General features: G+C 41.6%; 1 protein-coding gene across 2 annotated transcripts; it reads left to right on the top strand.

Annotated features, from left to right (window-relative positions):
• The first annotated feature begins 2,712 nt into the window (after positions 1-2,712).
• On the top strand, positions 2,713-17,737 carry LOC134203200 (protein EFR3 homolog cmp44E-like). Of its 2 annotated transcripts, none has more exons than XM_062678083.1 (4): positions 2,713-3,158; positions 15,028-16,636; positions 16,699-17,069; positions 17,133-17,737. In XM_062678083.1, exons 1-4 carry the CDS (start codon positions 3,077-3,079, stop codon positions 17,546-17,548), a joined length of 2,478 nt encoding a protein of 825 aa, XP_062534067.1. In that variant the 5' UTR covers positions 2,713-3,076; the 3' UTR covers positions 17,549-17,737. The 2 variants fall into 2 exon arrangements, with proteins under 2 accessions (XP_062534067.1, XP_062534068.1); XM_062678084.1 differs by lacking the exon at positions 2,713-3,158 and adding an exon at positions 14,491-14,667.
• The last annotated feature ends 685 nt before the right edge of the window (positions 17,738-18,422 follow it).

Below are 18,422 nucleotides of genomic sequence, written 5' to 3'. Positions count from 1 at the left end.
ATGCGTCAAAGACAAAGTACATGCTTGTGGGCGGAACCGAGCGCGACAGGGCCCGCCTGGAAAGCAGTATTACGATAGACGGGGATACCTTCGAGGTGGTCGAGGAATTCGTCTATCTTGGATCCTTGCTAACGGCTGATAACAATGTTAGTCGTGAAATACGAAGGCGCATCATCTGTGGAAGTCGGGCCTACTACGGGCTCCAGAAGAAACTGCGGTCCAAATGTGTCATGTCATGTGGTTGTCCTCTACGGACATAAAACATGGACAATGCACGAGGAGGACTTGCAAGTACTTGGAGTATTCGAGAGACGGGTGCTTAGGACCATCTTTGGCGGTATGCAAGAAGACGGTTTGTGGCGGCGAAGAATGAACCACGAGCTCGCCCAACTCTACGGTGAACCCAGTATCCAAAAGGTAGCTAAAGCCGGACCGTGTATTGTGGCGTCAAATTGTTGATTCAGTGTTATCTGTTTAGATGTAGACTAAATAAATGAATGAAATGAAATGATTTTTTGTTTTTATTTTTTTGAATATTTTTTCTCTAAGCAATTGATTTGTTACGCGTAACAATATCTCGAAGGACCCCCACCCCCTATATTTTGCGTAACAAATCGTAACAAAAGTTAAATAAGCCCCCACCGCTTACTGCGTTACGTAATATTACAACAGATCCTAAAGCTAGAGCAATATTTAACACATATAGGAATAATGCTAGGGGGTCCCGTAGCGTAGTTGGCTACACGTTGGCCTTATAAGCGAAAGGTCATGGGTTCGATTCCCAGCCCCTCCACCAAACCCTCGTCAGTCGCCGGATGCGCAGCCTATACCGTGGCGTATTGGGGAGCGCCCTTACCGTTACAACTGCCTGATGACGACGGACAAATTGTTCTTCTCGGAGGCGTTCCTCCAACATACCCGGATAAATGGCAACCGAACAATGCAACGATCATTGGATACATGACACAGACAAATGGACACAATGGACAAACGGTGAGACGGACCAGCAACGTCAAACAACAATGAATAATGAAAAATCTAAAAATAGATTCTGTGAGGAATCTGCCAGCAAAATACCACAGTAGATCTCGGCACAGTAGCGGTTAAGTAACACAGAGTGCCTACCAAATAAAGAAAGGGATAAAAAAAGGAATAATGCAAGCCCATTTGTAAAATTCCTAATTACTTCCACCGTTCCAAGACAGTTCATCTATACAAATCTCAATTTTTTGCGAAGTTATAACAATTTCAATTTGGGGTCAATATGACCCCAGAGCCCAAACAACTTAATTTTTGGATAAATTACACTACAGCACTTTTTTCAACATTTTTCAAGCGAGTCTGTACCTAGAAGGCAAATCTCAGCAAGTTCAACCAAACTACCAAACATTAGTAGGAATTGGTTTTAAAATGATGGAAATGGTAACATTTCCAAGTGCCCCATTGACCCCAGAGCACAGACAAAAGGTTAACCAATTAACAGTTTAACACATTGATAATCGATCGGTAGTTTCTTTGAAACGCTCAATGCTGCATGCTGGTCAATGCAATGGTGCTGCATGAACTTAGTACCATATGCTATACCAGCAACCAAGGAGCTTTCCTGCACACGACTTACAAACCGACAGCCGATCAACCTTGAAGCGGTCTCAAAGACTCAATACGGACGCATATAACGCCATATGTGCGAAAAAAACTGCAATTCGCCAACAGGACAAGTTAATCTGTATGCAAAGGCAGCTAGACATGGCAATTAAGTAGTGAGCTCGTTTATCACAAGAAAGCACTATCAATGATATTTATGAAGTGAATACCTACAATGGATCAGCATAGATTGAAAATATTGAACTAATTTCACGTTGTACTTTAAAAATATAATTAGATGTCATTGCTCATTCATGTACAGTACCTATACATATCTAACTCCAAGCTAACGCCAAATCCATTCCAAATTCACTTGTACCCACCACATGCTATATGTATGTAAGTAGCACGTAGTTGAGGGCAATCAAATCTAAAGACAGTAGGTATAACAGAAAACGAGAAACAAAAAATAGGAACCTTTGCCACCAAGGTAGATCAGCTGTAAGCAAAGGTTCCACGTACCAATCCAATCAGCGTGTATTCATTCATAAACTCAAACATCGAGAGCCTCTTCAAATCAAAAAGGAAGGCCATTCGCATTGTTTTGCAGCGAGCAGAGGAATCCTCTGGCGTTGCAGTTGGCTTACCGCTTTCAATGCCATGCTCCATTAGCGCCCGTTTCTGAGGCACTGTGCCGACCATCGTGGAGGGTGGTGTGGTGAATATCGTCTGTCGCTCACGATCTCTCGCGTATCAACGCGAGCGTATGTTTGTGGTGAATAAGCTGATAACACGCGACAAACAGCTCCACTAATTTGGGGGTCGCTGTGCGCACTCTTTACGCATTGTTTGTTTTGATTTTCTTCGTCATCATCAGTACGAAATCCCATTACTAGATGGTAAATCCCCAGAGATTGCAAGGTAGCACCTATCTATCTATACTTCTGTGATGTGAAATCGTGTCGTCTGTTTGTGTTTGTTGTCTACGTTCAGTCAGTGAATGATAACCGACCGGGCTGGAAACGAACCATGCCGAACTGCGCATGACGTGGAATCGGAAGTGGGTGGAAATTTGCCACTTCTAAGCAGAACTTTTTGGTGAAACAAGTGTGACATGGAAGGAAAAGTTGGAATCTGAGTGTTTTCCCAAATAATGAAATTCAAGTTAAAATAGTGAAATATGTTCATAGTTTGTAAGATAATTTAATAGTGTTAGATGTGTTATTCTAAAATCGTTGGGCTTCTAACAAATTCAGAATCGAATTCTGTTTTCTAATATTGAAGTCTACCTAAAGTTTATAAATAGACCAATCCTAATTAAATTTGCATTCTTTTTTCCATCGATATGCTTAATACAAGTGATCTAATCAATAGTCTAAATATGTAAATTAAATAAATACAACGCTTTTAAAAACAAAATTCATCCAGAATAAGTAATTCTGAATCAATCTAAAAGGCTCATAAAGTGCAACGATCTCAAAACAGAAAAAAAATGTCGATGATAAGATGCTGCTTCGAACCAGTGGAGATGCCAGAATTTCTGGATTCGTTTGTGAAAAAGTGCACCGAAGGATGTAAGTTAACTACTCTTTGCTTATCGTTGAACTAATTTCCCATGAATCTTATCGGTTCGTCCTTGAGCCCGAAATTACGTAACTTTCCAAAACAAATCAGTGCATACGCATAACAATCGAGAGTCATTGGAAGGGGAAGCGTACGAACGTTTGAGACGGTGTTATTCCACACCGAACCTTAGATGCCCTTCGCCATACTGATTTCAGAAAGTTAACTCCTAGTGTGCCGCTGTAATTACGCTCAAAGCAGGCGATTCATTGTTGTGATCTTGTGGTAACCTTTTTATAATAGATTCGTTTTTACAGAAAAATAAATAAATGTAGGCAGAGCCGTAGCGTGGGTTCCCGGCGCCCTTGGCGAAATCTGTTTTGGGCGCCCTTCTCTCACTAAGAAAAAAATATGTAATATTTTACATTCCAATATAATTTTGAATCTCTATCAAAAGTAAGATTTAGTTCAGTGGATTGAAGATGCTTCAAATAGCAAGAAAAACTCGGCGATATGCCCCTGAATAGTTGAAATTTAGTGAAATTTTTACTATTTGCAAAATATGTAAGGAACTGCTGTACTTCGTTGGGTTAATAAAATCCAACTTTGAAGTGGATGGAATCGCCATCAAAAGCAAGAGGGCCACGTGGTGAATTGAGGCAGTGGGTGCTTTGAAAGTGAATATTGTAGATTATTTTTGCTAATCTACGAAAGCCTTGATGACAAAAGTAGTCATTTTATCAGGGTAGTCAGAACTGGCCGATGCTCTTAAAAATTGTGCGGCTTAAGGCTCAAGGAAAGTTGGGCACAGAACACAGAAAACAGCTTCCTGAATGATTTACCACCGGCGGTATGTCGTCTGTCTCTTTCCGTCCTTCGGAAAATTGTGATTGTGTTAGTGCAACACCGGGCAATATCACAAACACTCATTCAAAAAATACGGATTTATGTAGTGGTGTGTTGTCAACCTTCATTCCCCCTTAAGCGCCACTCTATTCGAAGACCGCACGTCGCGTCTAATTTTTCCGGTTGAGACTACCTCAGAGGGAGTCCATTTGAAAAACTCTGAGAAGGAGATGTACTCAAAACTTCCGAACTATTTCTCCAAAGTACGATATAAGGTGATATAAGATTACACATACCCTTCAACGGTGTAACCAGCAACGCTAGGTTGCACGTTCTTTTCTCATCAGTGGTAACTTCAATCAAAGTCCACCAGTCCACCAGTTCAAAGTCACAAAGTCCACTTCGGAGTGCGATCAACTAATGTCGAATTCGTTTTTAAAAAGTTCCAACCTAGGTTGGAACCAGTTCCAACAAAAGATATTTTAGTTAGTAGATAAAGATTGTCGCTGTCGTCGCTGTCCGGAACATCTTTTGCTGGCGAGGATAGGGGAGCTAAATGTCAAAGAAGGAAAATCCATACGATTTGACAGGTATGTACCACACATGTTTCGGACAGCAGAACAAAGGGAACCGAAGCGACAATCTTTATCTAGTAACTAAAATATCTTTTGTTCCAACCTAAGTGCTGTCAAAGTGTTTTTTTATTCGCTCAGGTTGGAACTAGGTTCGCACTAGTTCCAACCCCAAAGCTGTCGGGTTCGCACTGTGTTGTTTCACGGTTTCTCACCAGGTTCACCAATACAACTGCACTTCAACTGTCAAAACCATATGGGTGGAATAAACAAGCCGAAGGGAAATACAAACCAGAGTAAAAACGAAGCTGTTTGTGCATTTAATAAAGAATGTGAATGCGCATCGAAAGCCGTTTTACGGAAATTTTTTATTTCCTATGATATTTGTCAACATTTGCATTATATTTAAATTCCCTTAGGACTTTTTTCAGTAATCCCAGGATAATTTGTTTTAAACGGAAATATTATGAGCCTTCGATAATTCAAATTGCAATTTATTCTAAAATTCCCTCATTAATTATTTATTTAGGTAGTTCTTCAAAAAATCATACGGAAATTCTTCAAAGAATTCTTATAATTCTTTCAGGTATTCCTCCTTGAAGTCTTGTATGCATTCCATTGCGAATTCTTCCAAGAATGTATTAGAGCAATATTTCAGGCATTCCTTCATATTTTTTTTCCAGAAGCTCATCTGGAAATTCCTCCAAGAGTTCCTACGAAGTTTCTCCAGGAATTCCTTCGGAAGTTCCTCCAGGAATTCCTTCCGAAGTTCCTCCAGGAATTCCTCCGGAAGTTAATCCATGAATCCCACCAGCTATTCCTCCAGGAATTCCTTCGGAAGTTCCTCCAGAAATTCCTACGGAAGTTCCTCCAGAAATTCCTACGGAAGTTCCTCCAGAAATTCCTCCCTAAGCTCCTCCAGAAATCCATCCGGAATTGCCTTCAGAATTTTACCTCTGGAGCCCCTCCAAGAATTCCTTCAGAAGTTCCTCCAGGAATTCCTCCGGAAGTTGCTCCGGAAGTCCCTCCAGAAATTTCTTCGAAAGTTCCTCCAGGAATTCCTCCGGGAGTTTCTCCAGGAATTCCTCCAAAAGTTCCTCCAGGAATTCCTCCGGAACATCCTTCAGAAGTACCTCCGGAAGTCCCTCCAGAAATTTCTCCGGAAGTTCTTTCAGAAATTCCTCCGGAAATTTTTCCCGAAATTCCATCAGGAATTCCTTCGGATGTTCCTCCAATAATTTTCCCGGATGTTCTTTCGGAAGCTCTTCCAGGAATTGCTCCGAAAGCTCCTCCATGAATTTCTCCGGAGGTATTTCTGGGGGGACTTCCTGAGAAATTTCGGAAGGGACTTCCGAAGGAATTTTTGGAGGGACTTCTGGAGGTATTCCTGGAGGAACTTCAAGAGGAACTTTCGGGATGAATTTCTGGAGGAACCACCGGAGGTATTCTTGGAGGAACAGCTGGAGCAATTCCTGGAAGACCTTCCTGGAAGACCTGAAGAATTCCTGGGAGAACTTCCGGAGGAATTCCTGGAGGAACTATCGGAGGAATTTCTGGAGGAAATTGCGGAGAAATTCCTGGAGGAACTTCCTGAGAAATTTTTGGAGGAAGTTCTAGAGGAATTTATGGTGGAACTTCCGGATGGATTTCTGGAGGAATATCTGGAGAAACTTCCGTAGGAATTTCTGGAGGAACTTCCGGAGGAATACTTGGAGGAACAGCTGGTGGGATTCCTAGATGAACTACCGGAGGAATTCCTGGAGGAACTTCCTGAGAAATTCCTGAAGGAAGTTCTAGAGGAATTCCTGGAGGAACTTCCGGAAGATTTCCTGGATGAACTTCCGGAGGAATTTCTGGAGGAACTTTCGGAGGAATTCTTGGAGGAACTTCTGGAGGAATTCCTGGAGGAACCACCGGAGAAATACCTGGAGGAAATTCTGGAGGAACTTCCGGAGGAATTCCTGACGGTACTTTCAAATGATTTACTGAAGGAACTTCCGGAAGAAGTTTTGAAGTATTTTTGGGAGGAATTCCTGAAGAAATTTTCAAAGGAATTCCTTAAGGAATGTTCCAAAGATTTTCTGAAGGAACTTCCGAAGGAAATTTTGAAGGAACTTCGGAATTTTCCTAACGAACTCCCGAGCTCCGAACGTAACTTCAGGAAGAAGAGGAACTTCTGAATAGATTCCTGAAGAAATTTCCGAAGGAATGCCTGAAGAAACATCCGGAGGAATTCCGGAAAGAAACTCCGAGTAAATGCCTGCAAGAACTTGCGGAGGAATTCCTGAAGAAGCGAAAAGGAATAGAGAATCTGGGGTAGATATATCCATCCAAAAGTAAATTCCGTAATTTGCGAAAATCAGAGCGCGTACTTGATCATTTTTATCATGATCTGATTCGTTGTGGCCCACAAACTGCCAGTGCACTGGTAAAGTCCGGTATGGTGTCGATCATATGTTTCGAATCAAAACAAACACGATGCCACGCACACCACCATATCCAATGACAGATGGAACTGAAAACGTTTTTTTATTCAGGGTTCGGGTTGGCACTGACCCAGGTTTAAAAACGAATTCGACATAAGTGTTCAAAAATGAAAATAATTCGATCCACAATTTTTGAGTATAAGATGCTTAGACTTTTCTAGATGGGCTTCAAATAGAGTCATTGAAAGTGTTCGGATGTTCTCTGTCAACGTTTTTAAAAAAATCACTTCATCTTCAATTCAAATTCAGCTTCAAAAAATAATTAGTAATCTATTTTTATTTTGAATTTATCATGAAGTTGTGGTTTTAGCAATTGTGTGAATTCACTGAAGATCTCAAGTCATTAGATGACAAGAACACTATCCGTTCTGAATAAGTTGGTGAAGAATAGAATGATCTTCACATAATGTTGCTCGAAATCAGCGTTCGGAATAAGGATCAATACTTATCCAGATCATATCGGAATATAATGTACAACACTTATGAAGTTACCTAAATCCGAGTTTCGTTAGTTTCCGAGAAAATGATTCTGATGTCCCGAAGGCAAAGAAACAGAAGGCACTCCAACAGAATCACTTCTTGCCAATATCCAACGGAAGTATTTCCAAAACTCCAAAATGCATTCAGTCTTTACAGGGGAACAGCCGATGATAAGCAGAATTCTGGTGACGATGCAGTGCTTCAAGATGATAGCTCGTTGCTCATATATGCACGCATCTTTCGGAACACCTTCAAACCTTTGAGATCGGCGTGTGTTCCATCCATGCCAATCGTATGAGGTTTCCCTTGACATCAGTGGCCGACAAGGAACAAGCCGCGGATAAGAATTTTGAATCAAGAATTCTATTTTTCAAACTTTGAGCAATTCCTAATTTCTGAGCTCCCATTTCAAGATATTGACTGAAAACGAAACATTTTCTTTGATTATATCCAGGAAATTCCCCGAAGGTTAATTTGGTGAGCGAATTCCAATATATCTCTTAAATATGTCATTAATATTGCGTATGAAACAATTATATATTTTTATATAAAAATACCATCAGAACACCCGGTTGAAGCAATTTGGATAGGAAGGATTTCCATCTTCCTATCGTTAATATTTTGTGCGTAGAGGGCGGAATCTTCTCCCTATCTATTGGGTCAATCTGGAAAATGAGGACTTCTCTATTCATCCCGTGGATTTCGCATAAGTGTCTTTCCTAACACTAAACAAAACAATCAACACATTTAGTAACTAACAAACATTGTTCTTTTTATCATACCGTAATTCTTGATTTTGGCGCCCCCTTGAGGGCTGGCGCCCTTGGCGGGGGCCAACCCGGCCAACTGCACGCTACGGCGCTGAATGTAGGGTATATGGCTCCAGCATTAGCGAATGGTTGACCGAATTCATGGATGTAAATATTTATATACCGTCGTCGGGATGACAATGGGTCAAATGGGGGTGAGAATGGGTCACTGTTTCAACCACTCAAAATGCTTGTAGATTAGTATGTATGCATCTGAGGGCAAGAAGACTAAAATATAAGAGACCTTTCTGAACGTATTGAAACTCTTATCAAAATTGTGCTAGCAGACGGTTTGCTTGCCAAGTAATCAAAAACAACAATAATTGTGCACAATCTTTTATTTAAGACCACTGGCGGAGTTAAGGTGGGGCACAATAAGGCACATGACCCACTAAATCGATTATTTCTCTGGAAATTAATTATATACGCAATTTCATAGGACAATGAAAAACAACTGATTTTCTTAGAAGTTTGATTAATCCTGGAAAAATTTCCAAAGTATTTTTTAATCTATTTTCAAAAGAATTTTAGAAGAAATTCTAGGATTATTTTTTGCAATTTCCAATCGGGTTTCCGTAAATTCTGTTGAAAATGCCATCGTTAATTCATGTTGGAATTTATTCGCCAAATCTATCCGAAAATCTTTCATCCTGAACGCGTCAGTTGTTCTTCCGACTCAAAAATCGAAAGGAACATTGCTCGATAGACTAACGCAAAATGAACTCCCCCAAGAAATTATGACGTTTGAGCGGGTCGCATAATGAACGCAAAATGAACTTTTGTTCGAGAAGACGACCCGCTCAAATGTCAAAATCCATCAGGTGAGTGAATTTGATGAACTCCTGCACAGGTCTATTGGAACACGATTTTGTATGGGAATGCCAGATGAATTTTGTTCCAATTCTTACAGTGTAACCGCTCTTAATTACATACACTGCATTATTTATTATAAAATTAAAAAAATAGATGGAAAATGCTTCCTCGACATTTTCGATCTTGTTTGACGTACGGAATAATATGATTCAAACGCACTATAGCACCTTTGACATTTAATATATGGGCCTGACGTTTTGGGCTGATGGTGCATTCGTTCTGATATGATGCCTTTTCAAACGTTGCTTTGCTCAAAACATGTCTTAAACACTCAAACACTAATATTAAAATTTATGGGGTCATGTATTCTTGACCGTTGCACTATCGTTTGCAACCATAAACGATGTAGGGCTTTAGAACCCAATTCATTCTGAATTTTTTCCAGGAATTTGAAAATTTCTTCTAAATATCCTTCAGAATTGTTTTCTACTCCAGGAATAATTTAGAAAATTGTCTCCATTGATTCCTTTTGAGTTTCCTCCAGGAAATCCTTCGGAAAATCCAATGGAAAGATCTTCGTTAATTTATCCAGAAATTTCTTCGGAACTTCCTTTTTTTTGTAAAACCATACAAAATTCATGCAGGGATTATTCCGGAAATTTTGTTGGTAGTTTTTTTCCTGAAATTTATTAAAGAATGAAAACAATCCTGAAGGAGTTTTCAGAAGTGTTTTTTCAGGTGAATTTTTCGAGGAACTTACGAAATAATTTCTAAATGATTCGTAATAGATTTTATAAATGAATTTTCGAAGAGATTCCCGAGAGAATCTATATACATAAAAATGAATTTCTGTCTGTCTGAACTTTATAGACTCGGAAACTACTGAACCGATCGGCGTGAAAATTTGTATGCAGAGGTTTTTGGGACCGGGGAAGGTTCTTAAGGTGGTTCGAAACCCCTCCCTCTTCTGGAAAGGGGGGCTCCCATACAAATGAAACAGAAATTTCGAAATAACTCGATCGGTTTTAGGCGAAACGAAGTACGTCGGGTATGCTAGTTTCTAAATAAATATCCGAAGGTGTTGAGGAGTTTCTAATTAAATTTTCGGAGGAATGTCCGAAGGTATTTTTAAAGAAAGTTATGATGTTTATAATAGATCGATCGCCGCGAATTGGGTCCTAAAATAAATACATATTCGATTTTCTCTCAGGAAACTATAAAGCTAATCAAACTGAACGCGTCAGCTTTTCTTTCGACTCAAAATTCGAAAAAAAAAACATTGTTTTATTTGAAATTTCAAAATAGATGGAAATGGCTTCTTCGACATTTTCTTGTGTGACGTACGGAATAATATGCTTCAAACGCAAAACACCGCAGGACACTTGACGTAACTTTTGACAGTTAAGGGCCGATGCACACGTAGCGTCTTTTTTAACGCTGAGTGCACACAGCAAAAGGCTCGGACGCCTCTTTCAAAATGGACGGAAGCCTTCTTCCAAATACCTCAGAGGCCTACTTTGAAGAGACTCGGAAGCCTCTTACCAAAAGACTTGGAAGTCTTCTTTCAAGAGGATCGGAAGCCTCCTTCCAAGAGGCTCGGAAGCCTCCTTTCAAGAGGCTCGGAAGCCTCCTTCCAAGAGGCTCGGAAGCCTCCTTCCAAAAGGCTCGGAAGCCTCCTTCCAAAAGGCTCGGAAGCCTCCTTCCAAGAGACTCGAAAGCCTCCTTCCAAGAGACTCGCAAGCCCCCTTTCAAGAGGCTCGGAAGCCTCCTTCCAAGAGGCTCGGAAGCCTCCTTCAAGAGGCTCGGAAGCCTCCTTCCAAGAGGCTCGGAAGCCTCCTTTCAAGAGGCTCGAAAGCCTCCTTTCAAGAGGCTACGAAGCCTCCTTTCAGGAGGCTCAGAGCCTCCTTCCTAGAGGCTTGGAAGCCTCCTTCCAAGAGGCTCGGAAGCCTCCTTCCAAGAGGCTCGGAAGCCTCCTTCCAAGAGGCTCGGAAGCCTCCTTCCAAGAGGCTCGGAAGCCTCCTTCCAAGAGGCTCGGAAGCCTCCTTCCAAGAGGCTCGGAAGCCTCCTTCCAAGAGGCTCGGAAGCCTCCTTCCAAGAGGCTCGGAAGCCTCCTTTCAAGAGGCTTGGAAGCCTCCTTCCAAGAGGCTTGGAAGCCTCCTTCCAAGAGGCTTGGAAGCCTCCTTCCAAGAGGCTTGGAAGCCTCCTTCCAAGAGGCTTGGAAGCCTCCTTCCAAGAGGCTTGGAAGCCTCCTTCCAAGAGGCTTGGAAGCCTCCTTCCAAGAGGCTTGGAAGACTCCTTCCAAGAGGCTTGGAAGCCTCCTTCCAAGAGGCTTGGAAGCCTCCTTCCAAGAGGCTTGGAAGCCTCCTTCCAAGAGGCTTGGAAGCCTCCTTTCAAGAGGCTCGGAAGCCTCCTTTCAAGAGGCTCGGAAGCCTCCTTTCAAGAGGCTCGGAAGCCTCCTTTCAGGAGGTCGTCAGTTGCATTCTAGCAAAAAAATCCGCTTGAAGCCCTTTCTTAACATTTTAACAACAGCCACTACACCTGATGGTATAATTACAATATTTGCATTGTCAGGCGACAGGTGGTGTTGCTGCGTGTTTGTATCAATGTAATATTGCATATACACTACTGACATCGGCTGTTCGATATCGTAAGCTTTCAATGTTCCTTCCACAAAAACAAGCGAAAAAAAGAGAATAGCGATAACTCTTTGTCCTCATCTGCAGAGGATAAAGACATTGTTGCGTTCCATTTTATTTGCAACAAACATGGAGAGGTAATTGTTGTGATCTTTTCAAACTGCGATAACTTGTATATTTCAGAAGTAAAACACAAATCATGTCAACAGATAGTTAAGTTTATGTCTAAGCTATGATAACTGATACTTATTTAACCAAAAACATCATCGGAAACCGACTACTTCTCAAAATGCGCGGTAGGCGATCATTGTCCTATTCTGTTGCAGTTTGGGACAAACGCTTATTGCGAGTTGAGTTTGTCCCAACATTTACAAGAGAGGACAATGTTGTTGTCATTGGCAATGTTGTTATTTTACATTCCTTGAGTATACCCGTGTCATTTGTTTAGTGCATGTCTTTCTGCTCCATTTCTATTGAGAAGAAATGAAGTAGTCGTTTTTTATTCAGATATTTTCTCATGCTTAATGTAAGGCCTCTTTAGATTAAGGTACCGCTATTTATACCCTTCCAGAAACGGCTTATAACCAACTCTCAAAGGCGCGCTCCTCAATCAGTTTCGGCTCAACAATAAGTGGGATAATACTGATTTTGACCATGCATCGGTACTGCAGTTCAAACATATTTTTGCGTCTTCTAATGAGTTCCGGATTCGTTTTTGTACAGAGATCTGATTTCCTTGCGTTTGGCATCACTCATAAGTATTAACAAGAATAGTAAGAACTAGAGCACAGTGTGGTAGATCTTACTCCGTAATGCAACACGAAAAGTGTCTACCCAGCATTACAGGCTCCGTTGACTGCCTGGCTAATTGTTTCACCCCCCAGGCCATTCATCCCCTCGGCACGGGTCGCCTGACACCTTGGGACTCGGGGTTAGAGACGTCATATTGTCAGTTTCAGTGTTTAACCGAGCCTGGCGATATGACCGGATTTACACCGTTACGCACTACTTCAGAGTATCCATATCCCAGCGTAACGGGACTTCACGATACATACATAAAACACTCAAATACTCGACGTTATTTGTTGAAATTAACATTTTAAAGTCTGACTGAATTCGCCCTATAGTCGACACTTCATTTGATTTTTATGTTCCGTTTCGAGACGTTCTTCTTCCCTATTACGGAGCCCCCAAAATTATCCTATAATGGACGTTTATTTTTCATAGAATTGTAAAAAAGCATCTAATTGTGCCATCCATAACCTTTCCAATCAAGGATGTTATCGATCATTTAGTAATTTGCGTTCGATCATTTAGTAGTTTGTCAAAAACTCATTCCAGAATGTGAATTTCAAAATGTGTTGTGTGTTGGACTTCTAGTGCGAAGGTTTTTCTACAACTCTGCCAAATGATCGAACGCAAATTACTAAATGATCGATAACATCCTTGTTTCCAATGCATGTAATCAAATCATAGGACTTTAAGGTACACTAATAAAAATCCACACATTTTTATTGGCAAAAATCTAAAGAAATTAACAAATAAATTTTATGTGTGCGTTAATAACCATTTGCTATATAGGAGAATCCACATAAAGGTTATTAGTTAATAAGGGTTATGTGTGTTTCCACATATGTGCTATGCGCATTCACATAGCCGTTATGTGGGAAATGCTATAGTCAAAATTTATGTGTGCCACACATAATGGATATGATTGAATTTTTGTCAGTGTAGGTTGTCCCGATGCAATTTCATAGCAAAATGTTTACATTGTGCTGTAAAAATGCAAAAATGGCTGGAGGGTCCACTATTGGTTGGGGGTCCACTATTAGGCACTTTACCCTATATCAGCGCACACATAACCATTCTCCCTGCGAACTACTAATAAAATATATATCCAAATAAACTTTTTGTGTGGTCTCGAATTAGCAATTATTTAATTTATGTGTGGTTCTGTATCGATTATATTAGGATGGAGCTCTTGCAAATATGTATAACGGCGACACATATAAATATCTTAAATAGATATTTTTGGCAGTGTAGACCGGTACCAAATAGTTTTTCATAAAAAGTTTCAAATTTTGAGAAAACCCGCGTTAGATGTCTTTCGCCATACTAATTTCTGGCGGATAACTCATGCTGGCTATTTGGGCATATATGATAGCGCCTTGATTATGGCAGCGGCGGGTTGAAAACTGCCACTGCCAATAATTCATTTAAACCAACCTTCACCTTAAGCTTGACTTGAATCATCACCCACCCCTGCATTCGTCGCCTGATGTTTGGCTTTATTCCAGTCCTGCTGGTTCCAAACAGCTGATTTTGTTATGTTCCACTTTCCTATTCGTTCCGTATACGAAGTCGTTTTGGCATATTTTGTGACGGATAAAATCTCGCTTAACTTTTCAAAAGGACCTAAGTAACATTTTTTTCATGAATGGACTATTTTAGGTAACTCATTTTGCACTCACCGCATCAAAACAAAGTCGCTACTGTATATGTAGGTTAACATGCAAGAGGCTTTGAAGGAACTGGTCTACGGTGGCGCTATCTACTCATTTCATAGCGGCAGATTTAGCTTTTTCATTAATCCATTAATTTGAATAGCGCAATCAACAGAACAACATGAAAGCTATTGATTGCTGTATTCAAATTCATGAAAAAATGTTACCTAGGACCTTTTCAAAAGTTAAGCGAGAAATGCAATATGAGTAATTTTTTGTAATTTTAAAGTTTTGTCGTCAAAGTGCTGCAGGAAAAATGTTTTAAATTGTCCAAATCCCATCCAAATTATACGTTTAGTGTTTCTATTCCTGCATTTGTGATATTCTTCTTTTGAAAACAATCAAATTGTAGGATTGACACCGCAAAATGATGGGTTCGTATGAGATATGAAAAGTGTTGATTTTTTTTTCTTCAGACTGCCTCGGCCATGTTGGCATTATGAACGATACGGAAATATTATTTAGAAAACAGTACTTATTCGATTGTGCATAATATTATTATGTTATATTACAATCGTTAAATTTTAAAAAAAAATCCATGTAGGGTGGCAGATGGGTTTTGCAAGTTTAGTTCTTTTGACAAAGAACGGATACCAATTTTAATCCACTAGAAAATATATTGATCTTAGGTCTTAGACTTGAAGGTCTTTTTAACTTTCGAAAAATATACGCTGCTTAATCCGTCTTTTCCACTTCATTACTAATCTATTGTCCCTAATCTACTTTGCCTCCAGGTTGTTGCGGTTGCTGTTCGGCCTTGCGGCCCCGCTACAAACGACTGGTGGACAACATTTTTCCGGTCAACCCGGAGGACGGTCTGGTCAAGTCCAATATGGAAAAGTTGACGTTTTACTCGCTCCGATCGCCGGAGAAGCTGGACCGAATCGGGGAGTACCTGTATCAGCGGGCTTCGAAGGATATCAACCGAAAGCGGTACAAGTTTGTGGAGATCGCAATGGAAGCGATGGATCTACTGCTAATGGCTTGTCACGCGCAGATTTTGAATCTTTTCGTGGAGAGTTTTCTCCGGATGGTGCAGAAGCTGATGGAGGACATGAACCCAACGTTGCAAATCATGGCGACGAATTCGTTTGTGCGGTTTGCAAATATCGAGGAGGATACGCCTTCCTACCATAGGCGGTACGATTTCTTCATTTCAAAGTTCAGTTCAATGTGCTACGGAAATAGCGATGATTTAGAGCTAAGGGACAGTATTCGGATGGCTGGAATTAAGGGACTGCAGGGTGTGATCAGAAAAACGGTGTCGGACGATTTGGTTGAGAATATTTGGGAGAAGCAACATATGGAAAAAATCGTTCCGTCGCTGCTGTTCAATATGCAATCAGTGAGTGGAAGTAAACTGGTGGATCAAGAGGCGACTCCTTCAACGCCTCCGGTTTTAGCAGAAGCAGTGCTAAGGGAGTTAGTTTCTAGGGCTTCATTTGGACATATTAGAGCAGTACTGAAGCCGCTTTTGACGCATTTGGATAATCACAAGCTGTGGGTGCCGAATCGATTCGCGATCGACACTTTCCGGATTGTAATGATCTCGATTCAGCCACAGTATTCCTACACGGTCGTAGAGACGTTGATGTCCCATCTGGATCAGAATTTGGCATCATCTCCAAAGACACGAACTTCATTGGCGGTTGTTCTCTCCAAGATCATCGCCATCGCGGCCGGTGAAAGTGTTGGACCATCCGCCTTGGATATCATCAACAATCTCTTGACGCATCTAAAAACATCGGTTAGCACACAACACGAATCTTCTCCCGAGGAGACCCAATACCAGGAAGCTCTCATCAATGCACTCGGAGAGTTTGCTAATCATCATCCCGATTATCAAAAGATCGAAATTATGCTTTTCATCATGAATACCGTTCCGGATCCGTCTAAGAAGAATAAAGGCGATCAACTCCTGCAAAACATTCTCCTGAAATCTCTACTAAAAGTCGGAACTCAATACCGAACGGTATCGTTCGAAAAAGCGTTCCCCGTATCATTCCTTCAACCGCTACTCAAAATGGCTCGCGCTTCTTCCGTTGCAATTCGGGTTATTGTAATGCAAATCTTTCAGCAGCTGCTCGATCGCCACCAGAATCAGCATCTCCTCAATGTGATTTCGGTCAGCAATTATCCCACCTTGACTGTGGAACAAGCATCGCGCTCGGACATTCTCTTCACGCACAAATACGGATCAAACATACTGCAGGCAATTTTGGACGGAATGTCCCAGGAGAATAACGTGGAAGTGCTGAAGTCTTCGTATAACACAGCGGGCTTGATGGTAGTGGAGATGGCATGCAACGAAACGGTGCAGGAGTTCCTGCTGTTTGTGCTGAGGTAAAAAAATATATCTATAACCAATGTCTGATTTATAAAAACCCTATCTTTATGTTTCCCAGTGTCCAGCAGGTGGCTCTCACCGAAGTAGAGCTTTCACCCAAACATCGCTGCAATCTGCACAGCATTGCCATTTCAGTACTGGCCCTGATTGGTCGTTGCACCGGTATTGGGCCACTCGTCGAGTACGCCGAGAAAGTTATCCAATCTCGAATAGAGGACGCCACCTATCTGTTGCCTCCCTTGATGGACAACGACAAACCGGCTCCGAGCACTCTCAACACGAACCAACCGCACTTGATGATAGATAAGCTCGCCGTGGCGGAATGCCTCCAGCAGGCTGGTTTAGAGCATAACCGTGTCCAGACGGGAACTCCATATGCCCTGAATCAAACCGATATGTCCGCGCATCGCCACTCGTGGGTCGACACCAGTAAGTACCTTACGCTAACAGTGCCATTTTCCAACACTCTCAACAATTTCGTTCGTATTTCAGGTGCCGCCCGCAACAGCATCGTGGAAGCTAACTACAACGACGTGGAATCGGTTAGCAGCTCGCCCGGGGTGCAGAAGCGTAGCCTCCCGGTTGATTTCAATTTCGAATCTATGAAGCGGGTCCTAGCGGAACCGACAGAGGCCAACAAGAGGGAAGCCCGAGAAAAGCAGGCAGCCATCGTACGAACGTTCCGCGAAACGGCGTTCGAGGATTTGGTCCGCCGAACGGAACCACAGCACGACGTCCTGCAGAACAAGCTAAACGAGATCTTTAACTCGTTGTCTGCCGAGCGGCAAATCAGCTGCAGCAGCCAGTTGATGGTGGCTGGGTCGTCGTTGGTGGATGGTGCAAACAGCAAGATGAACCAGCAGCGACCGATTTACGAAAATAATTTCCCGGAATTGTTCTTCTACTAGAAGGTGGGAGTTGGTGGTTGGTTCTGTTGATCTTGTTTCGTGTATTTATTGATGTTAGCTAGTCGGGTAGGGCATAGGTTTGGAATCGACGGGAGGGTGAGATATTTTTGCAGATCAGTTTCATCTTTTGACGTTGGAAATGTCGTTTAGGGAGTCCGGTTATATTTACCATAATAAAGTTTACTTATATCTAACTAACTATTTCTGTGCTAGATTTTATGGAAAGAACTGTAGAAACATTACTCACAGTCCTCTATCTTAGTTATTTCAAAATTGGTTTAGGTCCCAAAATCGATTATTCTTTTTATACTCAACGCATCCCCGGGCCAAGGCCAATCTACGTTGTATGGCACTAGGCAATACGTTTACATTGCTGACTTAAATTTTCAACGTGACGATTACAATATCGGACTCACGAAATCAATGTAAACTAGACTCGTGGACAACTTATCCCAGGTTATCCGAGGCTTGTGATAGACCCTTTATCACAACGGACCTTCCCATCCACTGACTGGTAGGCTCGAGATTCAAACTCATATCCGAAGCTCCTGAGCCTTTAATAGGACTTGATACTGATCACCCGGCTTTGGAAACACTGGTTGATATTTCCATCCCTATTCAGTTCGAAAACATAGAAGATCCTGTGGCGTTTGATTTTAATAGGGTGGATCTCGTTTCTATGAAGCACGCACTTACGCAGATCGACTGGCGACTTGTTGATACGTTTGAAAGCATTGACGACTCTAAGTCAAATAATCTCGGACTGCGTTCCTCTTCGTCGGCCTGCCCCTAAGCCTGCATGGGGCAATGCGCGGCTTCGCTATTTAAAACGTTTAAGGTGAAGCGTTGTGACACTCAAATTGCTATGTGTTTG

The sequence above is a fragment of the Armigeres subalbatus genome, unplaced genomic scaffold (genome assembly GCF_024139115.2).
Source record: "Armigeres subalbatus isolate Guangzhou_Male unplaced genomic scaffold, GZ_Asu_2 Contig1657, whole genome shotgun sequence".
Classification (NCBI taxonomy): Eukaryota; Metazoa; Arthropoda; class Insecta; order Diptera; family Culicidae; genus Armigeres; species Armigeres subalbatus.
The sequence above is the reverse complement of the archived record's forward strand: the minus strand, read 5'-3'. Positions and strand labels throughout refer to the sequence as shown.

Bases quoted from the DNA above. Each gene is read 5' to 3' on its own strand.
- LOC134203200 (XM_062678083.1), top strand. From the start codon at position 3,077: ATGTCGATGATAAGATGCTGCTTCGAACCAGTGGAGATGCCAGAATTT. The intron at 3,159-15,027 runs GTAAGTTAACTA...CTTTGCCTCCAG, and splicing joins GAAAAAGTGCACCGAAGGAT to GTTGTTGCGGTTGCTGTTCG. The intron at 16,637-16,698 runs GTAAAAAAATAT...TATGTTTCCCAG, and splicing joins TTCCTGCTGTTTGTGCTGAG to TGTCCAGCAGGTGGCTCTCA.